Raw genomic sequence first — 23,287 nt, 5'->3', positions numbered from 1 at the left:
TTTTGAAATTTGTCTCCACCCTGGGTGCTTCCCCTAAACATTTGATCTGCACTGTTCCCACTTCGAATTATTGGTCAGTTCGCTCTCGCCCTATTATAAGCTTGCAGTCTCGGTAAGCTCAGTTGGTAGAGCGACTGCTCCAGTGCTGTGGTCCCGGGTTTGAACCCCGGGCCAGGATGAATTTTCCTTTCACTACGAAGTTTCTATGAAACCGCATAGCTGTCCTTTGTGTCCGTGCTTGGCTAGATGCCAATGAGTAATTACTCCCCCATTAATTTCTCGTAGGTGCTATTTGATCCATTATAATGGTGTCCTGTTCTCTGCGCGCTCACTTGAGTTGTAGTGAGCGATTTCACTTGACTGAGCGCTTTTCGACGCCGTTAGGCTGCAACGATCTGAATCCAGGACTCTATTGATTCTTTAGAAATAAAACAGGACTTAATGAATTAAAGAGAAGCTCGTCGCGACCTTCCGCTCGTGACTGTTTTCTGAAACAAGTCCGGCTTTCTTGAGCACCAATTTTACTTGTGAAGAAACCGTGGAACATTGTAAGACATTGTTATGAACATATTTATCGGAATTGTCGAATCTTTCTGTGCGTAGAAGCAGAATGCTACTTAAGTTTTTCTTGCGCTCGTACCGAATAGTGAAGATAGCCTTAAAAACCAATGGCAGTGAGTAACAGGAAAGTACAAGCGTCCCGCGGGGTGATCTACAGCTCATTTCACGGTTGTTACGCAATCTTACGATATTCTAAAAAACTGCGTTTGTAAACAGCTTCTCGTTGCAAATGATCCTCCTTGTTTTTAATATCTGGGTACGACGGAATATCTGGGTTTGGAATATCTGGGTGCGGAATACCTTGGTGTGAGATGCGGTGTCATCACCTTGCCCTATTTGCCCATGCTTATGCATGGGGTGTCATTGCAAGCTTCTTCAGCCTAAGCATGGGAACTTTATCACTTGTTCATTCGTCTGATAACGTCATCACTATTTGTTTTCCGCCACCCGCTTAGGTATACTGGAAAACATGAGCCTGATTTACGAGTGCCAGAACGTCACAGACAAAGCTGCTGTTGCTTACCACGCCTGCATGGGTATGTGAGCTTTCCGTCGTATCAAACACAAGCTAGCAAGACAATGTTTTCTACAAGTGTGCTGTTAAGCTAATTAGTCCATTACTTCCGAAAAAAAGGAGAATGCCACTAAAAATGATGACATAAAAAATAGGCGGATGAATTGGACGGGCACTTTGTCCTATAGTCTCCTTATTGACCCTCTCGCTTTTCTCTTCTTCCAGTAATTTCCTGCTTTAAATTTCATTTTAACAGTTAGTAGCTTATGTACCCGCGGCGACTTTTCCCGTCAGCAAAAAAAAAAGAAACGAATTGACATTGTTACGCAAAAGAGTTTTTAGTGGCCTTTGCCCTGCAGTAGACGTAGTCAGGCTGACGATGATGATGTGGTTGATAATGGTGGTGTTGGTGATAGTGACAGTGGTGGTGACGGTGGTTGCGGGGGAATACTGCCGCGACATAGCAGCTATTGCAAAGAGGGTCCAGACACGTATTCATCGGCCGAGTCCATTATAAGGCTAAAGACTTTCACAACGATCTTCAGTTACTCATGTGCATCTCCTACAGTGGCCACGTTATTTAATTTCCTTATGGCCTCCCTCCATTCATTTCTCGATCGTTATCGGTTACGTTTTTAAATCTGTAATATGCAAATCTATAGAGTTCCCAGAATTACTGAAGACAAGATTAAAAGACCAGTTGTTCTTCAGTCACAACACTGTCGCATCCACGAGATCACAAACTCAAGTATCCTTTATTTATTTAAATTATTTATTTTTTGTGATTACGAAGAAGAGCATTAGCTCCAGCGGCACTCATTACCAGCAGTTCGGGACAAGCGTTTCTTGTTTCCTTGGCTTCCACCACGTGGCGCAAGGCTGCGAACATTAAAAAATACCGCACTCGCATCATCTGTGATTTGAGCGCGCTATTCGTAACGTTAGAATGTTTGAGTCACCTTCAGTTGAAGCCCTATAAGCCATTAGCCTTTGCAGCTCACAGATGGGTGCTGTCCCGAAATTCTGTTAAAGGCTATCGCTGTGCTTGTCTGTGCTGGCCACTTATTTTTTATTTATTTAATACCTAGACAAACACCGGCACTAAAGTCGAGCTTATTTCTTTCGACCAGACCACGTGGTGGAGGTGGGGGGAGGGAGGGGGGACAACTTTTTAGCAGCCGAAGTAGGGGATGTGTACATTATGCGAGCTTATTCATTATTCGAGTAAATACGGTATACAACTAGACGCAACAAGGGAGCGCCCATAGGCTCAACCAATCCCCGCTATGCTCATTCAAACGAGCTTTTCATCATTTGTGTGCCGCTAAACGGCGCCACCAGTACTTTCAGGTCATCGCTTGGTTGTTGCAAGTTAACTTGTCTGCCACTCTATGTGCATTGCGTACAACTATTAATGTACCTGTGTGCACGTGTGTGCATGCATGTTTTTTTTTTCTTTTTCAGCTGTTCCTGAGTTAGGAGACCAGCCCGATGTGATGAGGGAAATAATGAACTTGTCTGGCCTCGCCCACTGGCCGATAACCGACGACACCGAGGCGATGTTCGAAAATTGCACCGAAGTGCTGAACAACACTGGAATCTTCACTCTCCTTTCCGTTCGTGTTGACAGAGATATCAAGAATCTCAATTCTAACGTCATTGGGGTGAGCAGGTTACCGCAAAAATTGAGGGCAACGACCTATAACAGCTCTTTTTATTTATGTTTTTTTTCTGAAACAAACTCTCTATAAAAGCGACAGGTTGTCGTCAAATGTTTGCGGGTCGAACTTAAAAAACGACAACTTATGAAAGGTCCCAGTTTTTCCAAATTTTATGTTACTAGAAGCCATCACTGACATGCGTTGAAGCTCTTACGGGGAGCCTAGCTGTCCTCATGTCTCATTATTGCCAGTTTAATCCGCAGTTAAAAGTACTTCGGAATCAATTCCACTTTCACTTCTAGAATATCCGAGTTTTCCTGATGCAACATTGATACCTGCCGACAGCAAAGCCGTCTACCTAGCTGTGCATTAAGCTGCGCTTAATCTCCAGCTTTTCCCTCATAGTTCCAAAAGTTGTAACCCCGACAGTTCACGAAACAAAATGTGTGCTGGGACACCAGATTACAGTCATCATCATCCTCATCATGACTACGCCCACTGCAGGGCAAAGGCCTTTCCCATGTCTCTCCAATTAACTCGGTCCTTTGCCAGCTGCGCCCACCGTATGTCCGCATACTTCTTAATCTCATCCGCCCACCTAACTTTCTGCCGCCCCCTGCTATGCTTACTTTCTCTTGGAATCCACTCCGTTACCCTTAAGGAGCAGCAGTTACCTTGCCTTTGCATTACATGCCCTGCCGAAGCCCATTTTTTCCTTTTTGTTTCGACTGGGATGTCATTAACACGCGGTTTTTCCCTCACCCCCGCTTCCGGTCTCTTAACGTTACAGCCATCATTTTTCTTTCCATTTTTTTTCCATTGCCCTTAACTTAAGCTGAACCATTTTCGTTAGCCTTCAATTTCTGCCCCATAGGTGAGTACAGGCAATATACAGCTCTTGTACACTTTTATCTAGGGGAATATTAATAAACTGCAATTCATGATCTGAGAGAACTAAATTAGATTAGGTGTTGGCAATGTGATCGCATTAGAAGTTGTTGATGCTTTTACATTCAGATTGGTGTCGTTCTTTCATGACTACGTCTGCGGTCCCCTATGCGTCTACCTGCCCACAACCAGACATCACTTCGGGTCATCTAGCTTGTTGTTAAATGTTTCCTCGAAAGTGTCTGGAGGTGGCCACACGGACGAAATGAAGATACATCGAAACGTATAGCTATCATTTCCGGACTGGTGCAATCGATGTCGTTGCTGTGACGTCACTTTCGGTCTGAGAACTATGCGACCAACGTCTCATTTTTTCCCCGATCAGGTTTCTAACGTTTTCGTATTGAAAAAAAGAAATTATTTTTTACTAACGTACGATTTCTCTCTTTTCAGATCGATCAGTTAGATTTCGATGCAGTGGGAAGAAACGAGCTCATACATCCAGATGAAGAATACAGCAAGTCAATAATCGATGCCTATAAGAAACTCATCGAAAGCGCACTGACTTTTATGAGACCCAACCTCACTGAAGAGGAACTAAAGAACATTTCTGACACGCTTGTGAACTTCGAAGGGCAGTTGGCCAATGTGAGAACCGAACGCCCCCACCCCCTCCCTATTTTTTTTTTGTTCACAATAACACGAGCACAGCTTCGTCCTGAAACGATTCCGCGACTTTCCGATATAGCTGAGAGGTTGCGACTCAAAGCTAGTTAGACCAAATCCTTACATTTATACACTCCCGCGTCGGCTTTTGTTCTGATGAACGTCTTTGAAGCAAACGCTTTGGAACTCTGAAATTTCAGGCTCCAGAGGATGCGGGGATCTTTTTAGTGCCCGCCTTTATTTCCGCATCTCTATGATCAAGACAAGAACCACAGCCAACAGGTATGAGAAGTCGAAAATACCCATTCCATGAGTCCGAAACGAATGGGTGTGGCAAAACACACGGCAGGAATATCCGACGCTAATAAAGTAATGCTAACATATGTGAACGCGTAAACGGTCACGTGACAATATGCGTATGCTCCTTTGTCAGCGCTAAAGCTATATGTTGCGCTGTGCGCATGTGCCCCACCCTAGGGTAATTTAATTTTGTACGCACCAGACATGTTACAATACCTAAGAATTCTCTTGGGTAATAGTGTAGCCTCCTATAGCCACCGAGCAGACATGATTTCCTTACCTGATTTCACATATATTGGTTCCAGCTGACGGCGCCTCCCGAAGAAAGACGAGACCTCATGAAAATTTACAACAGAACCACCATCGGGGAGCTGCAGAAGAATTTCACTCACGTGAGCAATTATGACACCTCAGTTGATGGATCATATGTTTTTAGTGGAATCCCTGAAGGTGGAGTATATTTGTAATCCGGGAGTAATTACTCGCATCCACCCAAGCGCAGAAACACGGCTACAAAGGAAAGCTATACAGCTTTCTCAGAAACTTCGTAGTTAAGGAAAAATTCGTCCCGGTCCGGGGCTAAAACCCGGGACCACCGCTTCACCGGAGCAGTCGCTTTACCAAGTGAGCTAACCGGGTCGGCAAGTTTATGGTAGGGATCAATAACTCGAAGTGGGAACAGTGTTGGTAAAATGTTTAGGGGAATCCCCTAAGTTGGAGCACAATTGTAATGAAGGGGGAATTACTCACTGGCATCCACTCAAGCGCAGCCATACAGCTACAAAGGAAAGCTGAGCTTCAAAGGAAAGCTCTTACCTGTAGCCATACGGCTGCGCTTGGGCGGATGCCAATCAGCAATTACTCCCTTATTACAGTTGATGGATACACTGAAAGGTGCGAATGGCTGATCGGTGTTAGAGGTCAGTTTCTGCACTCTAAACAGGAATAAGTAAACATTGGAGTAAAAAAGAAGTAAGCAGTTTCACTAACGCGCTCTCTTTTCTAAGCAGGGCATGCTGCCCAAGTTCCGGAGTAGATTTGGATCATTAAACGTACGGAATGCTTACCCTCGGAAAAAGAAGAATGTTCCCACTGCAAAGCATAGTTGCTTGATGCAGTTCGCAATGGGAGGGGGAGGAGGCTTTTAAACGCGGCACCTTAGGCCTTGAGGTTAGCAAATAGAGGAGATTAAGACCTCTGTTCAAATCTTCGTAACTTCTAAAACTCTGATTGTCTAGCCAATTGTAAGTACTCCGTATTGTAGTCATGGAAATCTCTCCCGTGACGTGGGCAGCATATCATGCCCCTTGAAAGCAAGTGGGCTAGAGGACAGATTATTCCATTTTTACTCCTTTTATATTTGGAGTGTACTGCGCCACCGAGCAAGCGAGTCGCAAGTGAGAGCATGTTTGGTAAGAAGGCTACACCTTTACTGCTGGCATACGTACGGCAGCGTAAGAGCGCACTGTCATGGTTTATTTTTCATATTTATATGCTTTCTTGAAATTGCGGACAACAGAAACCACGTAGGAGATACGTTGGTGGGAAAAACTGGATGAGTTGTTTTTTTAACCCCCCCCCCCTTTCCTAAAATTTACCGAAACTCCATTGACCTTAAAGTGAATATGAAACATTCTTTATAAATGATATCAGCTAATTGACTAATTAACCGGAATTATTAAAACAATTTGAGCAGTGCCTGGCGGTGGAAAACAATGTCATTGGCTTCACTATGTTTGGTTCAAGTTACGTGCAACACCCTGAATGTTTGTTTGAGCGGCGGGGTGTTGCTAGGAATTTCACTGAATGAACGCACGCCAGCAAGCACCCAGCAACGTGCACAGTGCCACGATGAGCGTTCGTTCTGTACTCTTTTGTGCGTGTAAACTTGTGAGCACAAAAGAGCGCGGTGGCTATGAATTGAACTCATACTTGGCTGTCATCGGCGATCCAAATGTCCGTCGCTATCAGCCGTTCTTCATCTGATATTGACTGAGGACATTCTAATGGTATATGCAGCATGCGTCTACTTGTTCAGCCCGCAAAGTCGTAGAACTGCGCGTTCAAGGTCACGACCTTTCCCGAGTAAACAATTCATGCCTCGCAAGCCAGAGGAGTAACAATGACTGAGTCGTAAGGTTTATGGTTTATGGGGGTTTAACGTCCCAAAGCGACTCAGGTTATGAGGGACGCCGTAGTGAAGGGCTCCGGAAATTTCGACCAACTGGGGTTTTTTAACGTGCACTGAGATCTTACAGTACACGAGACTCTTAAATTTCGCCACGATCGAAATTTGACCACCACAGCCGGGATCGAACCCGCGTCTTTCGGGTCAGCAGCCGAGCGCCATATGCACTGGGCCGCCGCGGCGGCCTGACTGAGTCGTAAAACCGGCCAACTGACACATCTCTTGAGAACTGGGGATTCAGATTTCGCGCGCTCGTCATGTTTGTCCTAAGCTATGTAAGAAGTTTCGTGTTCACCTCATGTCATGGAAAGTGTAGCCTCCACTGCACTCTGTGCACTTAAATGCTGCAACCTACCTCCTATGTGCGCCTGTAACGAAAAATTATGCAGCATGCGAAGGCGCCTGTCGCGTCACGAGTGCAGTGCCAATGGCGGCTAAAACGTTACGAATTCTCTCCTTTTTTTAAAATATTATTTTGACAGGTGCCGCTTTTCAGTTTACTCAGGGAAGAATTTTTGGAAGCAAATATCACTCTGTATGAGAACGAGACAGTTGAATTGTACGCCTTGAAATACTACGACGAACTAAATCGTTTTCTTGAATCTGCCGACTCGTAAGTACAAAATAAAATTGCTTTTTTTTCTTGGCGATAATAAGGATGGCGACGAGGGTGGTATTTTTCGTCCGCACATTGACTACAATTGGAATCTGCCCCTGATACAAAGTCACAAGATTACAAAGTTGAAAATCTGTATAAATATTTTCTGATAACATTGAGAGACTATTCGAAACAATTTTTAAAACTGGAAAAAAAATGTGGTCAGAAAAACCTAATCCGCCTAATCCACCTCAATTTTACGCGCGCCCTGTCTCGAATTCAAAAGATATATTAGTGGCTACGACTCGCCGTGCAGGTAACATATTACATGGGGGCCTGCCGAGATAGTCAGCAACAAAAACCCCAGTTACCTACTCTGCACGATAACTGGGCCACATTGCACCAATGCCTTTTTATCAGATCGGTGTGGGCCTACTCGACCTGTTCCGATTGTTTACTTCTGCAAAAAAAGGACAGTAGTGGCGACCGACAGCCTGCCTGGCCCATCACGCAGAAGCACAATCTTTGACGGACGGTACTGCAGCCAAAGTTCCAAAATGTTTCGTTGAACACGTCCGACTGCGCCGAGGACGGACAGGGTACAGAGTTTACGGCTGGATTGACCCACGCCATTTTGCACTGCTGTCACATATACCGTCGAAGAACGACTGAGTACCATCCGCAGACCAGCAACCAAACGCAAAACTTAACACGACCGTAAGAAAGAAGACGTAAAAATCAAAGATTAAAAATATTGTACCAAATCGTGCATAGTGAAAATAACACTATTTAAGAAAGATATTCTGCAGCCTCGAAGTAGATTGAGCTACCGTTTTAATGATCACAAAGCGATTAGGCCAAATCATTAGACCCCTTTCTAACCTGAGTTAACGTCTATCGCCGCTCATTATTTCCAGGTGCTATTGAGCACTGGAATAAACTGCCCGCTGATTTTGACGAGTCTGACGGTGTAGCGGCATCCGCGAATGCACTTGGTGACTCTGTCTAGGAATGGGATTCCTGTGGATCTGCGCGTAAATCCCTGCCTAATATTTCTTGTCGCAGAGCAGGTGGCTGTACAGCGGTGTAAATTCTGTTGTGGTTTTACGCTCTCTTGTATTGTATGTGCTCAAAGAGGCTTGTGCACTCTCTTTTATATATGCGTTGTTCTTTTTCTTCATTTCTCCTTCATGAAATGACCCTCAAGCGAGGGTTCGCAGTATTCATAATTGAATTATTAAATGCAATATAATAAACAAAATTCCTGACATGCTTACCGTCTGCGTCGACGCTGACCATAAGACCTGGAACGTGGGTGCAGAAAATTTTGCCGCCCTTTTAAAAACGCATTATTGGTCGTGCTGAATAGCCACTCTCATGATGCAGAAGAGGGCAACCCAGTGTTGTACATATAAAGCTCGTTTTTTTAAAAACCTCTGATATCACTCACAGGTCGTAAAATCTTCGCTCTTTATCTGGAGGCAAAGTTTATTGTTCGGTGAGTCATGTAGTCGCGCGCTGTTTTTTTTTTTTGAAGAATTGGCCGTCCGTGGCATCTCAAGCCGTCGGCAAGCATTGCCGCTGCCTGGTACATAACTATAGTCGACAACAACAAAATCATAAAATGGTTGGTTGTCTGAACTGTCCTCTAGACTTTTAACTCCATCTCAGTAACTCTCTTCCTAAGGAAAGAGAGTGAAAAACCAAATTTTCTCTCAAAACGCGACGTGCACTTGCTTTCGTCATCTGGCCTAAAAACTCCGTCCCAGCCAAATACTCTCCCACTCTCCCTTTTTCCCCACAGCTCTAGCATTTACGAACATAAAACTACAATCTTTACAGAGAGGAGTAAAAAGAGAGTAAACTCCCCTTTTAGCGAACATAATTTAATGAAAGGGAGTGCGCCAGAAGACAGCTACTCCCTTTTTTACTCCCATCTGTGAGTAGACACACACACTAACAAACACACGCAATCGGTTTTTCTCGTAATGGGACTAGTAACGCGTTTGCATTAAAATAAAATTACCAATAAATCTCATAAAGTATTATGCCCCGACGCTTAAACACTACCATAAATATAAAGCTTGAAAGGATTGAGCGCTACAAGGACGCTTCAGATATTCTCCGCCGTAAACACAGCGGCCCTTTTTAAATTGTCTTTCCAGAAAGACGCTGTACAACTACGCCGGCCTGAGAGTCATGATGACATGGGCAGCGCAAACATCTGAGCAATTTCGAAATGCTTCCTTCGAGCTTAAGAAGGTTATTGCGGGGGTCGTCACCGACAGTCCAAGGTGGGAAAAGTGCGTTGGCATCGTGAACGACGCTATGCCCGAGATTGTCGGTCGTCTCTATGTACAGCGCAAATTCAGCAGAGAAGCCAAACAAGAGGTAACTGGAAATACTCTTGAACGATAGTTCATCGCGCAATTTGTTGGTAAAACATTCAACTCAAAAGAGTCATAAAGAGGAGGGGGTCATTCAAGTATTTTCAGGTTCTAAAAGGGAGATAGGGAGGGGGAGGGATGTGTGTGTGTGTGTGTGTGTGTGTGTGTGTGTGTGTGTGTGTGTGTGTGTGTGTGTGTGTGTGTGTGTGTGTGTGTGTGTGTGTGTGTGTGTGTGTGAGGGGGGGGGGTAGTTGAGCCTACAAATGAAGATGCACATTGAGTATGGGAGCCTCAAATCCTCAAATTTTTATGTTGCATGTGCAAATGTACGGTCTTTGCCTAAACTAACAAAGCATAGGGGAGTCGTGTCTGTCATAGAGTGGAGCCCTTAAGACACGTTTAAAGACAGAAACGTCTAGGAAGGTCAGGATACCAGTTCTTCATACCTTACACACATTTTGAGCGTAAAAATGCACAAGGGCTCCGCTACACGCCGAAGAAACAAATTTTTTTGCCGGCTTAATTTGCGCAAAGACGGTACATGCAAAATAAAATTTGAAGTGTGTATATATGCTTGCAAATAGCAACCTATATATTTGTATTACTTAGGCACAGAAAACTCTTATACAACGCCCATGACGAATAGCAGTCGTTTTTCCAGGTAACTGCTCAGTACGCCGAGTACTGCCATGCGAGGCACTTATACTTTCCCATTTCAGGTCGAGGACCTTGCCAGGCGCCTCACAGAAGTCTTTAACGAGACGCTGCAAACGGCTAACTGGATGGACAATCAAACGAGAAATGCAGCTGAGGATAAGGTGCTGTGCCAACCTGTTTGCCAGATTCAGATAAATGCTATTTGTTCTGTTTTCCCTGGCCTATATCGATTACTGTACACAAAAATTTCTTCACATTGTCCACAGACTTTTGTCAATGAAGTCTGTAAAGGTTCTTAGACAAGCTCCATAGACTTGCCTATAGAAAATAAAAATTATATACACGGTCTGTAGACTGCCTGCAGATTTACGGCCTTACTCTTATAGTAGACTTGTCTATGGACAGTTTATAAACAAGGAAAAGACAAAATGAAAAATCTATATGAAGGCAATAGAGTCTGTAAGAAGTGTATAGAAAGTCATAAGACTATTTGCGTAATTGCAAAGTCAACAGAAGCCATATTATATTGCGCTAAAACCACGACACATGTTACCGCTAAGGAACCTCTGAGCAAAATTTTACTAATAATTTACCTAAAATCTGGCTAGGGAAAAGCTCCATACTACAGCTTATATAATACTTTAACGGCACGTTCTGCAACGAATTATAACAAACATGCAGCTGGTACTTTGGAGCTCATATTTGCATTGCCTTTTTCATTTTGCAGCTGATGAAAATGGGAACAAAAATTGGATACCCAGAATGGCTGTACAACAACAGTTATCTGGAGCATCTTTACCACTACGTGAGTATGCGGTCTATACACCCCATATCGCCGACTCTGGCAGCATTTGGTAGCGTTTCAAGTCAGATACGTAGTTTTACAGCAGTTCGTTTTCATTTCAACGATTACCGGTCGCCATCTTTCCATCGCCTCGATCGTTCCTTGAGCCATTGCTTAACGGCCGCAGCTGGACTAGTAGGCTTTGTTCAAGCTTGTGGCTTAAATCAAGCGCGATAAGCGATGGCTTAACCACAAAACTATTTGAAAGTTATGGTCGCACGAATACATAAATAAAAGCATGACGGCTAGAATGTTATTTAGGAGACTACAGAAGCAACCAAAGGCTGAAAAAAAATGAGTTTTAACGCTGTTAAACCGAGTATGACGTGCCAAAGCACTCTACTCTTTCCTAGCAATTGCCTTATATTGTCCTCCATGCAATTTATCTTTAACTTTCGTACAACGTGATCTTCCCCTGGTCACATCACATCCAAGTAATTTCATCTGAAGGGTCAAGGACAAAGGATCAAAGATCAAAGGTCGAGAATTCAGATGGCCATCGATTTTTCCAGCACTGCTTAGTGGAGTAACGTTTTCGCACTAAAAGAAATCCCAGCGTTTCGGGAGCAACCCAGATCTTGCATCAGGGATGAGTGAACTTGGAGATTTCTTTTGTTCTAAATCTCTGGTTGGTGCTAGTGTCCGTCTTCATTACAAACAAAACCAGGAAGTCTCATCCATGGAAGCCTTTTACGTTCAGGGTATACCGGATTAGCTTCAGCCCGGAGATGTGAGACTGTGCGGTAGCAGAGTTATTACAATAGTCTTGCGAAAATTTCGCTTTGAGTTCAGCTCTGATTTTATAGATAATGCTGCCGTCCCATGAAATACATTTAGAAACAGCGGCGACAGCCAGAGCTTGTTGCGACGTAGTAATGCAACTATGGGCTCTTGGGATTGCTCACAGGGTTGCGGACCAGCATGCGATCACGAAGGCCTACCCTCGTATTCAAAAACCGACCTTTACCTTCCCTTTCGAGGTTCTTACCTTTAAGGCTCCTTTCCGGGTTTCAGAAACCATTCTCACCCTTAAACTGCACCTTTAGATGCCCTTTCGGCCTTGGAAAGGGCGCGTTCGCAAAGGTAGCCCCTGGCCTACCCTTAGCAGCTCCTTTCGTCAATTCAACATGGCAACCGAGTACGATCTACGACCGCTTTTCCGATTTTCCTTGTTCACGGAGTTAATGGAAGAAATCAATCAGGTGCCCCATCGTGCGAAGCCGGCATGGCGAATGCTGAGGGATCGCCAGTGCCCGATGTAGCTTTTCGACGATGAGCTTCACGCGATGTACCGCTTTTCGAAGCCTGCCGTGCTGAACTCTTGTCTCGGCTGCCGCTGCACCGCTGCCCTAACGGAGAGGTTGCCCCGTGCCGCTGCTGCTGCGACTGCTTACCGCTGTTACGTTTCACCTACGACGCGCGGTATAGCCGGCGCGGATGCAACGGACGCCGGGGCTTCGTTCAAAGTGGCGGTCATTTGGACCCGTTCATCGCTGCCGCAACGCCTCCCGCCATGCGCGTCCAGGCAGGTTTCAATGCCACGTGTCGTCGTGTGTGCGTGTGTGTGTGTGTGCATGTTGGTGCCCACGCTTGTCAAAACGCGGCAGCCGGGGAGAGGAGCTCCCCAACTGGGAGGCGAGGAGGTCTGACCGGCGCCGGCCCGGCGGACGCGTCACTTCACGTCTCAACATGTCCGTGCGTCGCCGTCTAGTGCGACTCATCCCGAGCCGTTCCTTCTTGCCCTCGACTCCGTGGGTATAAAAGCAGCTGCCCCGGACGCCAAAGAGAGACTTCGATTTCTTCCTTCGAGTAACGTGGTCGCCCTGACCGGCTGCTCTTTTGCGATGCCAGAATAAACAAGTTGTTCTGTTGCCAGTCGACTCATCATTTGCCGGGACCTTCGGATGTTTCCAGCTGTGCCCCAGGCCGCCAGGCCAACGCTACCCTTGGGGCTTGCAACCCATTTGCAACAACTGGTTGCCAGCGGTGAGATCGCGACAACGGAGGCCAGCAGCGAAGATATGCGGTCAACTGTATGCTGAGCAGTACAACGACCATCCGGGAGCAGTGCAACGAGCCCTGTGTGATGACTGGTTGCCTGCAGCGGAACGACTGCGCTGAATTCTTTGCTGCGAGGTTTGGTGAGTGCGGGACTTTCTTCTTCTGAGTTTTGCCAGGCTTTTGTTAGTGTCAGAAACAGAGCTGGTAATTGTGGTTGTCGTTGCTGCCGGGTTAGTTTGCGGCAAGACAATAGTAGGCAGTAGAGAAAGCAGCATTCGGAGCAGCCATGGATTTGAAATCGTTGCGCAAACCGAAATTGCTGGAGCTTGCAAGAGAGTTGGGTCTGGATGTCTCAGACAAACTCAGAAAACCAGAACTGCTAAGGGCTATTCTTGAGTTGGAGGCTGAGGATGACGAGCTGTCGGAATTCCGCCTTGAGACCATTGAGGAGAGGGAGCAAAAAGAGAAAGACGAGCGCGAACGTAAAGAGCAAAAAGAGGAGCGCGAACGTAAAGAGCAAAAAGAGAAAGATGAGCGCGAACGTAAAGAGCAAAAAGAGAAAGACGAGCGCGAACGTAAAGAGCAAGAAGAGAAAGACGAGCGCGAACGTAAAGAACAAAAAGATAAAGAGAAAGAAGAGCGCGACCGTCAACACGCTTTGGAAATGAAGCGTCTCGAGGTAGAGATGGAACGCGCTCGTAATGGAAGTCAGGCACACGGTGCAGGAGAACGAGTATCGTTCAAAATGACTGATCTGATGCGGCCGTTTAAGGTTGGAGAGGACATTGGTTTGTTCCTGGTTAACTTTGAGCGAACGTGCGAGAAGCAGGGGTTCTCTCGGGAAACGTGGCCACAGCGCTTGCTCACTTTGTTACCCGGCGAGGCGGCCGACGTAGTCGCTCGCTTAAAGAGAGAGGAGGCAGAGGATTTCAACCAAGTGAAATCGAGTCTGCTATAAAAGTACAGGCTGTCAGCGGAGGCGTTCCGTCGGAAGTTTCGGGAAAATGAAAAAGGCCGAAGTGAGTCATATACAGAGTTTGCCTACAGGCTTATGTCAAACATGCAGGAGTGGCTCAAAGAAGAGAAAGCGTTTGGTGACCACGAGAAAATTCTGCAGTGTTTCGGGCTAGAACAGTTTTATAGTCGGTTACCTGAGAACGTGCGCTACTGGGTCTTGGATAGGCCAGACGTTAGTGCAGTGGCTAAAGCCGCCGAGCTATCCGAGGAGTTTGTGACGCGTCGGGCTCGCGGAGCTAAGGTAGGTCAAAAGGGTGAATTTGGCTCCAAGTCTGAGAGGCCGAAGTTCACACCCATGAGAGCAAGGGGGGACACACGTAGTGCGGATGCGAGTGAAAGCAGTCCGACCGAACGTAAGGAGACGGCGGCAGCCGAAGCCGAACGCAGAAAGCGGTTCGAGACGAGGCAAGCGCGCGTGCGTTATACGTGCCAGAAGCCGGGTCACTTTTCGGCGCAGTGTCCAGAAACAAAAACAAAAGTCGTGTTTTTGTCATTATCCAGCACTGACGAGAACATGAAGGTTCTCGAGCCTTACATGCGAGACTTCCTCGTGAACGGGAAAGAGTGCCGAGTGCTTCGTGATTCCGCAACTAAAATGGATGTAGTTCACCCCTCTTACGTAGAACCCGATATGTTCACGGGCGAGTGCGCATGGATCAAGCAAGCCGTGGAAACTCATAGCGTGTGTCTGCCCGTAGCAAAAGTGCTTATTGAAGGACCTTTCGGAGCACTTGAGACGGAGGCCGTAGTGTCATCTATGCTGCCCCCCCAGTACCCGTACCTATTTTAGAACAGGTCCGATCACCTCCTGCGCGAGAAAGGGCTTTTGTTTGGTGAGGCTAGCGTTCAGGCCTTAACCAGATCGAGAGTTCGGGAGCTCGCTGCAAAGGCGGTAGTTGCGGGGCCGACGTTGTCGAACAATGAGAAAGGGTCGGAGGCGCAGCAAGCTGATATTCGGAGCACGTCCGAACTGAATAAAATTGAGCCTGTAGCGTTGAAGGCACCAGGTACTGGAGCGGAAATGCCCGACACGGGAAAGTTAGAAGAGCTTCCGGCCGAGCTTCCGGGACTAGGCTCAGTGACAAACAGGGAAGACACTGATCAGGTCATTAGTGACTTACTCAGTAAAGCACCGCTGTCGCCTGAGCAGAAAACCGAACTACACCAACTCTTACAAGAGTTTCAAGGTCAGTTCTCTGAGAGGCCTGGTAGGACTTCTGTCCTTACTCATGATATAGAACTTACCTCCCCAGAGCCAGTACGATCCAAGGCGTACCGGGTGTCACCCCGCCAGCGCGATATTATGGAGGCTGAGGTAAAGAAAATGCTACAGCTCGGTGTTATTGAGGCGGGTGAGAGTGATTATACCTCCCCTTTGATTTTAGTTGAGGTACCGGGCAAGGAACCTCGTCCTTGCGTCGACTACCGCAGGCTCAATTCCATCACTAAGGATCAAATTTATCCGATCCCTAACATCGAGGAGCGCCTTGAGAAAGTTAGTAGCGCTCAGTTTATTTCCACCCTAGATCTTGTCAGGGGTTATTGGCAGGTTCCACTTACAGAAGAGGCTAGTAGGTATGCGGCGTTCATTTCACCAATGGGAACATTCCGTCCTAAAGTTTTGAGTTTTGGTTTGAAGTACGCGCCATACTGCTTTTCAAGCCTCATGGACAAAGTGTTGCGGGGACAGGAACAATTCGCTTTACCGTATTTAGACGACGTAGCGATATTCTCCGCATCCTGGTCTGAGCATATGGCACACTTGCGGGCAGTGCTAACCCTCCTGCGCAAAGCGGGCTTGACAGTCAAGGCTCCCAAGTGCCAATTAGCACAGGCCGAGGTTGTCTACCTCGGTCACGTGATTGGACAGGGTCGTCGCCGCCCCTCTGAAATAAAGGTGGCCGCTGTGCGAGACTTCCCGCAACCGCGCACGAAGACCGATATTCGGTCGTTCTTAGGTGTCGCCGGCTACTATCAGAGGTACATCCCCAGGTACTCCGATATCGCGGCTCCCCTGACGGATGCTCTAAGAAAAACAGAGCCCCAAACAGTCGTCTGGGGCGAGACAAAGGAAAGAGCTTTTAGCGCCCAAAAGAGCGCCCTAACAAGCCAGCCTGTGCTACGATCGCCAGACTACACAAAAGGGTTCGTTGTTCAGTGCGATGCTAGTGAGCGAGGCATGGGCGTTGTACTGTGCCAACGGGAAAATGGAGAAGTGGAACACCCCGTCCTTTATGCTAGTCGTAAGCTGACCTGTCGTGAGCAGGCGTACAGCGCCACCGAGGAAGAGTGTGCGTGTCTCGTGTGGGCCGTTCAGAAATTGTCATGCTACCTAGCCGGCTCGAGGTTTATCATTGAGACGGATCACTGCCCTCTCCAATGGCTGCAGACCATCTCTCCCAAAAATGGCTGCCTCCTGCGCTGGAGCCTCGCTTTGCAACAATATTCCTTTGAGGTGCGTTACAAAAAGGGGAGTCTCAACGGTAACGCCGATGGCTTAAGTCGAAGCCCCTAACGTAGGAATCCGCCTCAAAGTTGTTTGTTACTGATGTTTTCTTCCTGAGGCAGGATTTTTAACATATTGCTTTTGTTTAGTGTTTCAAAGTGATTATGTGCTTTCTAGTGCAATTTTCCGATTTGTGGACGCGTTCTGAGTGCTGCTTGACTACTGTAAGGAACTAGGCAGTAGTAAAAAAGGGGAAAGAGCCTGGCAGAGCTTAGTGAGGGTTGTCTCGTGCTTGCTGACTGAGCGGTTGCGTTTCGGCGTAGTTCTAACGCTTGCTGGGAACGAGCACAAAAATGGCAACTCTCCCGAAGTCACTTTGCAGTGTCCTGTGTGATCCTGAACCTGAGAACGAGGCCTTCTCTGTGCGCTGCGCTCAAGCAACGTCGAGGGACGACCGGTTTCGATTACGAGCATCATCGAGCGACATCCCTCCGGACAGCGGATGCAGTCCCCTGACCATCGGGATCTCCTTCTCCCGGCGGGGCGGTCTGTTACGTTTCGCCCACGACGCGCGGTATAGCCGGCGCGGATGCAACGGACGCCGGGGCTTCGTTCAAAGTGGCGGTCATTTGGACCCGTTCATCGCTGCCGCAACGCCTCCCGCCAAGCGCGTCCAGGCAGGTTTCAATGCCACGTGTCGTCGTGTGTGCGTGTGTGTGTGTGTGCATGTTGGTGCCCACGCTTGTCAAAGCGCGGCAGCAGGGGAGAGGAGCTCCCCAACTGGGAGGCGAGGAGGTCTGACCGGCGCCGGCCCGGCGGACGCGTCACTTCACGTCTCAACATGTCCGTGCGTCGCCGTCTAGTGCGACTCATCCCGAGCCGTTCCTTCTTGCCCTCGACTCCGTGGGTATAAAAGCAGCTGCCCCGGACGCCAAAGAGAGACTTCGATTTCTTCCTTCGAGTAACGTGGTCGCCCTGACCGGCTGCTCTTTTGCGATGCCAGAATAAACAAGTTGTTCTGTTGCCAGTCGACTCATCCTTTGCCGGGACCTTCGGATGTTTCCAGCTGTGCCCCAGGCCGCCAGGCCAACGCTACCCTTGGGGCTTGCAACCCATTTGCAACACCGCCCTTCGCTTTTACGGTGCGGGACCCTTCCAAGTTGTCGCCGGCTACCCTGTCGATGTATCCTTGTCGGTGGTATCGGCTGTATCCGCCGTAATCGTAGCAACATTGTTTCCGGCACTTGTCAAGTTTCCCTAAACCGAAGATATGCAAGAACTAAAGAAGGAGAGAGATGTTTGAAAACTTTCAGTGCGCCGCGCTAGTCGCCGCTTGCGAACTGCCGCCCCACTGCAAGCAGGGAAACTCCAATCGGCAACCATCGATGCGCGGCTCGGCTCAAGCGCTGGCCACGGCCGGTGTCACGCTTTGAAGTTCGCACCAGAAAAGGCGAAACAGCTATGTTATCAAAAACACTGCCTACTATCGTCGAGCAGTGACAAAGCATGCCTGAGCAAGTAGCGAGCTTTCGGCTACACCACCACCCGCGGGCACGCCGCGCTACGAACTGCGCCCGGCTGGCCTGGTCGTCGTTAGGCCTATAGCATGTTTCGCATCGATGCAGCAGCGCAAAGCGCTTCGGAAACTGCCTGCGCTGTAATAATGGCGCACTATTGATATTACTGTGCTGCCAGCAGCATCATTTCAAAATAAACTAAAAATATGGTCGATTTGCTCTACGCCTTCGGCACCCGAGCTGGCGGACGGCAAGCGAGCCGGACCGCAACGGCGGGCCAGCGGAGGCTTCGAGGCAGTTTTTGCAAGAAATTTGCTCGTATCACAGTTGTCACTTTTACCGGCAACTCAGTATTGGCTAGTACTTCACAAAAATGATATATTGTTGACATTTTTCTCTCCCATGTTTTATTACTTACGTCAAGAACAACCTTCAGCTCAATTTTTGACGCCGGCGCACGGGATTCAGCTAGCCAGCCGGCCAGCCGGCTGGGTGCACTTCTCGTTCGCACCAGAAAAACAAAACCGCCATGCTATCGGAAAATCTCTCTGCAATATTCGAGTAATGACAGCATGCCTACGGAAGAGCCCATCTTCCAGCAGTGACGCCGCCTACGGGCGCTCCGGGCGACGGACTACACTGGTTCCTAGCTGCCCTGCTCGTCGCTAAGCCTAGCTAGTTTCGCATTGATGCCGCAGCTGAGGGCGCTTCGGAACATGCCAGCGCTATATTAACAATACTACTCTCACAACCCCTTCACTGTAAACCCGTGCCATAATAAAATAAAGATATGCCGGATTTCCGCGACGCCTTCAGCAGTGGATCTTGCAGAGAGCGAGGAGCACAAGGGAGCAGCAGCAGCAGCAAAGCGGTTACGGGATAAAATTTCCTTCTATCGAAGCTTTCACTTCCACCTGCATCTCCGTATTGGCCTACAACCCTCAGAAAAGGCCATTTCTCACGCTCAGCGCAAAAAAAAAAAAACGCGAACAAGCACAGCACACCTCGATCGAGGCGCACGAAAATAAACAAAAACTGACGGCGACTCAACAAAATATTCTGTAGTGACGGCTGCTTAACATTGTTGCTAGACAAAGAGGAAACATGCGTAAAAATTTGAGTCAGGCTAGTTAATTTCGTCTACTGAATGATTATGAAAGCTACAGTACATGTTTAACTGCTCTCTATAGTACACAAAACAAGTTATCAGTACATCCACTGATGCGGCAAGAAATAATACTTCTTTAGCCTCGTTACCATACCTCTTACTTTTGTGGGTAAGGGCGCTTTCTTAAGGCTGCCGAAAGGTGGATTTCTGAAACACAGCGTGGCCTTTCCCTTACCTTTCACTTTCAGTAACCTTTCTGAAAGTTGCCCTTCGAGATAAAGTAAGGTAAAAGTAAGGCCAGTTTGTGAATACGGGGGTTAGACAGTGTCAGAGGGGAAGAAAGAATATTAAAATAAAGAATAAATATGTTACGGTTTGAACGTTGTTAAACAGAGTAGACATGGGAAAGCGCGTGTTTAGCCTGACTGGCTCACGGTTTTCTTTGCTGGGTCGTCGGCATATCTGGCGATGACATTAGACCCAGGTTAAGCTGAGCTGATCTGTTCGCGCCGCAGATGGGAGCTGATGAAGACGACGATGTGCAATGCACAGCGCGGTAGAGTGTTTCAGCTTAACACCAGGTGTGGTCGGCTGCGGCCATGGCGTAGTGCTCTCGTGCAATGAGGGGCCAGCGAAGCCGGTCTGTTCTCGCCGACGCGGGTTCGAATTCTAGGAGCGGTAATATCTATTTATTTATTCAAAATCAAGGTCAAAGGGTTCAGCGATGGCCCGGTTTTTGCAGCTTTGGTCGTGAATTGGAGCTTTCGCTATAAAAGTGATTACTGTTAGGCTACCGGCTAATTACTGAGGCGTGTAGCCCACCCTAATATCGACACCAGTTTTTAGAATTCCGAGAACGCGGTTACCATCGCAGCTGTGTACGAACAAAATTTAGCTACATCTATTTATTTTATTTATTTATACACAGTACCTACAGCGCCCTCATTGGGGCATTATTGTAGGGGGGAAACATCATAAATAAGAACAAACATCTAGTACATAATAGGCAAATGATGCGGTCTACACAGAAAATACAATAAACCCATGCACACGGAAGCAAAAACAAACAAACAAACAAAATAAAAACCATTGTAGAAAGGCAAACATACCCTAAACACACACATACACACACAAAAAAAGATACATTTTAAAATACAGCACTGCTTAAAACATAATACACTCGGACAAGAATTATTGCACTTATATTGACAGGTGGCTTTGCAAATCTGTCAGAAACGATGTAGGAGGAGCGGTAGCGACCCGCGAAGGGAGACAGTTCCAATCATGCACTGTTCGTGGGAAAAAACTATATTTAAATACGTTTATACGGCAATTGTACTCGCACACCTTGAGTGGGTGGTCAGTGCGGGCGGAAATGTAGCTGGGTTCACTAATGTATTTCTCTTTTGGAATTCCAGTTTTATTATTAAGCACATTATAAAAGAAAGAGAGTCTCAAATATTTGCGCCTGTTTTCAAGTAACGGCCATCCCAACTTCTCGCGCAAACCAGAAGAACTTTTTTGGAAATTGTAATCGGCGGACACAAACCTAGCAGCCCGTTTCTGGACGCGCTCCAGCTCCTCAATATTCAGTTTTGTATGCGGGTCCCAAACCGCGGAAGCATACTCAAGTATCGGACGTACAGTAGACATGTATAATGTCTCCTTCAGCGTAAGGGGAGCGTCCTTAAAGTTACGTCTGAGAAAGTTTAATGTGCGACTGGCTTTAGCAGATATGTAATTTACGTGTGTATTCCATGATAGGTCAGTAGAAAAAAAGACTCCCAAGTACTTATAAGTTGAAACGGCGGATAATTCAGTGCTACCAAGGAAATAGTCTGTTTGGAGGAATTGTTTCTTTTTTGTAAACCGGACCAGATTACATTTGGAGATGTTTAGCGCCATATTCCAGTTGTTGCACCAAGAGAATACAGAGTTGAGGTCATGCTGTAGTGAAATTGCATCTGCTTCAGAAGAAATATTGCGGTAGATACAACAGTCATCAGCATAAAGTCTGATTATACTTGAAATGTTACTAGTGAGGTCATTTATAAAAATGAGAAATAGAAGAGGGCCCAAAACCGACCCCTGCGGAACACCTGAAGTTACACCCACACTTTCCGAGCTGACACCGTCGATAACCACGCACTGTCTCTTTTCCGCAAGATACGCCTAAATCCAGGATAAGAGTGAGGTAGGAATATTTAATTTTGAAAGCTTCTGTAACAATAGGTTGTGAGCAACTAAATCGAACGCTTTTCGAAAATCTAAAAATATACAATCTACCTGACCGGCGGAGTTTAAGGAAACAGAAATGTCATGTGTGAATTCCACGAGCTGTGTTTCACATGAGAAGCCGGACCTAAATCCATGTTGTGTCGAACAGAAAAAACTATTGTTTTGTAGATGGCTAATTAACTGAGTATAAATGACATGTTCCAGTGTTTTGCACGACACGCTCGTCCGCGATATGGGCCTATAGTTACATGTTTTAGTTTTATCACCACTCTTATGAATCGGAACGACATTGGCACTTCTCCAGTCAAGGGGCAAAGAAGAATTCTCTAACGATTTCTGAAATAATGCAACGAGATACGGGGCAACTGAAGCTGCACAATTTTTCAAAACGTAATTGGAAATGTTGTCAGGCCCTGGTGCTGATGTAACTTTAATTTTCTGTAATAAAAGCATGATCCCCCGTTCAGAAATTTCTACGTCATTCATTCTGGTCAGGGTGCTGGAAGATTGAAAGTCAGTATGTGTATTAATGGGATCGGAAAACACCGATTGGAAATAAAGATTGAAACTTCTCGCTTTACCTTTTGAATCCCTTCCAAAATCAGTTGCGTCTAGTATATCAGGCGCAGAGACCCTGCTGTTTCTCTTATTTTTAACATATTTCCAGACTGCCTTTGGGTTTGTATTTAGTTGTTGGCCTAGTGTGCTGAAGTATGCTCTTTTCGCTTTACGGATTTCTTTCGATAAGTTCTTAGTTTGCTTTTTCATCTCGGAGTACAAAGTTAGTGCCGGCGTATCACAATATCTGCGAAAGAGCCGTTTCCGCCGGTTGATCATTGCCCGCAACTGTCTATTCATCCAATGCATATCGTCACGACGCTTGGCTGAAATCAAGCGGGATGGGATGAAAGTCTGCGTCAGTGACAAAATTTTAGTTTTAAACAAGTTCCAGAAGGAATCAATATTCAGGGATGGCTGATGTGAAAGAAACTCAGGAAAAAATGCGTCGAGTTCCTGTGATAGCGAAGCATAATCCCCTTTTCATAAAAAGACACTTTGCGTGGTTGGGTGTGGTGGGTCTTCATAGCATTACAGGATACTTTTGCTAAAACTACATCATGGTCGCTTATGCCTGGCAGCGTTATGACAGACGAGACTAGGCTAGGGTCATTGCAGAAAAACAAGTCTAGCACATTAGCACTGGTAAGGCCGAGTCTGGTAGGGGTTTGAACAAACTGAAATAATGAGTGAGCATCAATTACTTCACGGAAAGCGGTATACAAGAGGGATGCAGTGCGAATTACTGGTTTAAAACAAGACCATTCTACGCTGGGCATATTAAAATCACCGGCAAGGATAATATGTGTTGCGTCTAAGGCTAATAATGTGTTGCTAAGTTCTAAAAATGGCTGTGCGCAGGTTGAACCGGGCGTCCTATAAAAAGAGCCAATTGCCAAAGAAGTACCATCGCCCAGCCGTACCCTGCACCAGACAGCTTCAGAGGAATCGTTGTCTAAGTTAACAGGCACGCTTCTCAAACTGCTATGAACGAGGATGAACACACCACCACCGCGCACATTGCGATCCTTCCTATACGTGGTATAGGATGGAGGAAATATTTCACCATCACTTATGTTGCTGTCCAGCCATGACTCGGTTCCAATTACCACATGTGCGCTCGTCATTTGTAAGAGTG

At 46.7% G+C, this 23,287-nt stretch overlaps 1 protein-coding gene across 1 annotated transcript in view; it reads left to right on the top strand.

Moving 5' to 3' along the window:
- The first annotated feature begins 2,626 nt into the window (after positions 1 to 2,626).
- Positions 2,627 to 23,287, top strand: part of LOC144104698 (membrane metallo-endopeptidase-like 1) — a 32,363-nt gene continuing 11,702 nt past the window's right edge. Inside the window, exons 1-7 of the mRNA XM_077637849.1 lie at positions 2,627 to 2,739; positions 4,078 to 4,272; positions 4,896 to 4,982; positions 7,261 to 7,391; positions 9,542 to 9,767; positions 10,483 to 10,581; positions 11,148 to 11,225. Coding sequence (XP_077493975.1) covers positions 2,635 to 2,739; positions 4,078 to 4,272; positions 4,896 to 4,982; positions 7,261 to 7,391; positions 9,542 to 9,767; positions 10,483 to 10,581; positions 11,148 to 11,225 — 921 coding nt within the window. The 5' untranslated portion in view covers positions 2,627 to 2,634. The remainder of the gene's footprint in view (positions 2,740 to 4,077; positions 4,273 to 4,895; positions 4,983 to 7,260; positions 7,392 to 9,541; positions 9,768 to 10,482; positions 10,582 to 11,147; positions 11,226 to 23,287) is intronic.

Source organism: Amblyomma americanum, chromosome 9 (assembly GCF_052857255.1).
Source record: "Amblyomma americanum isolate KBUSLIRL-KWMA chromosome 9, ASM5285725v1, whole genome shotgun sequence".
NCBI classification, from domain to species: Eukaryota; Metazoa; Arthropoda; class Arachnida; order Ixodida; family Ixodidae; genus Amblyomma; species Amblyomma americanum.
This window is presented reverse-complemented; position numbering and strand designations above follow the sequence as displayed.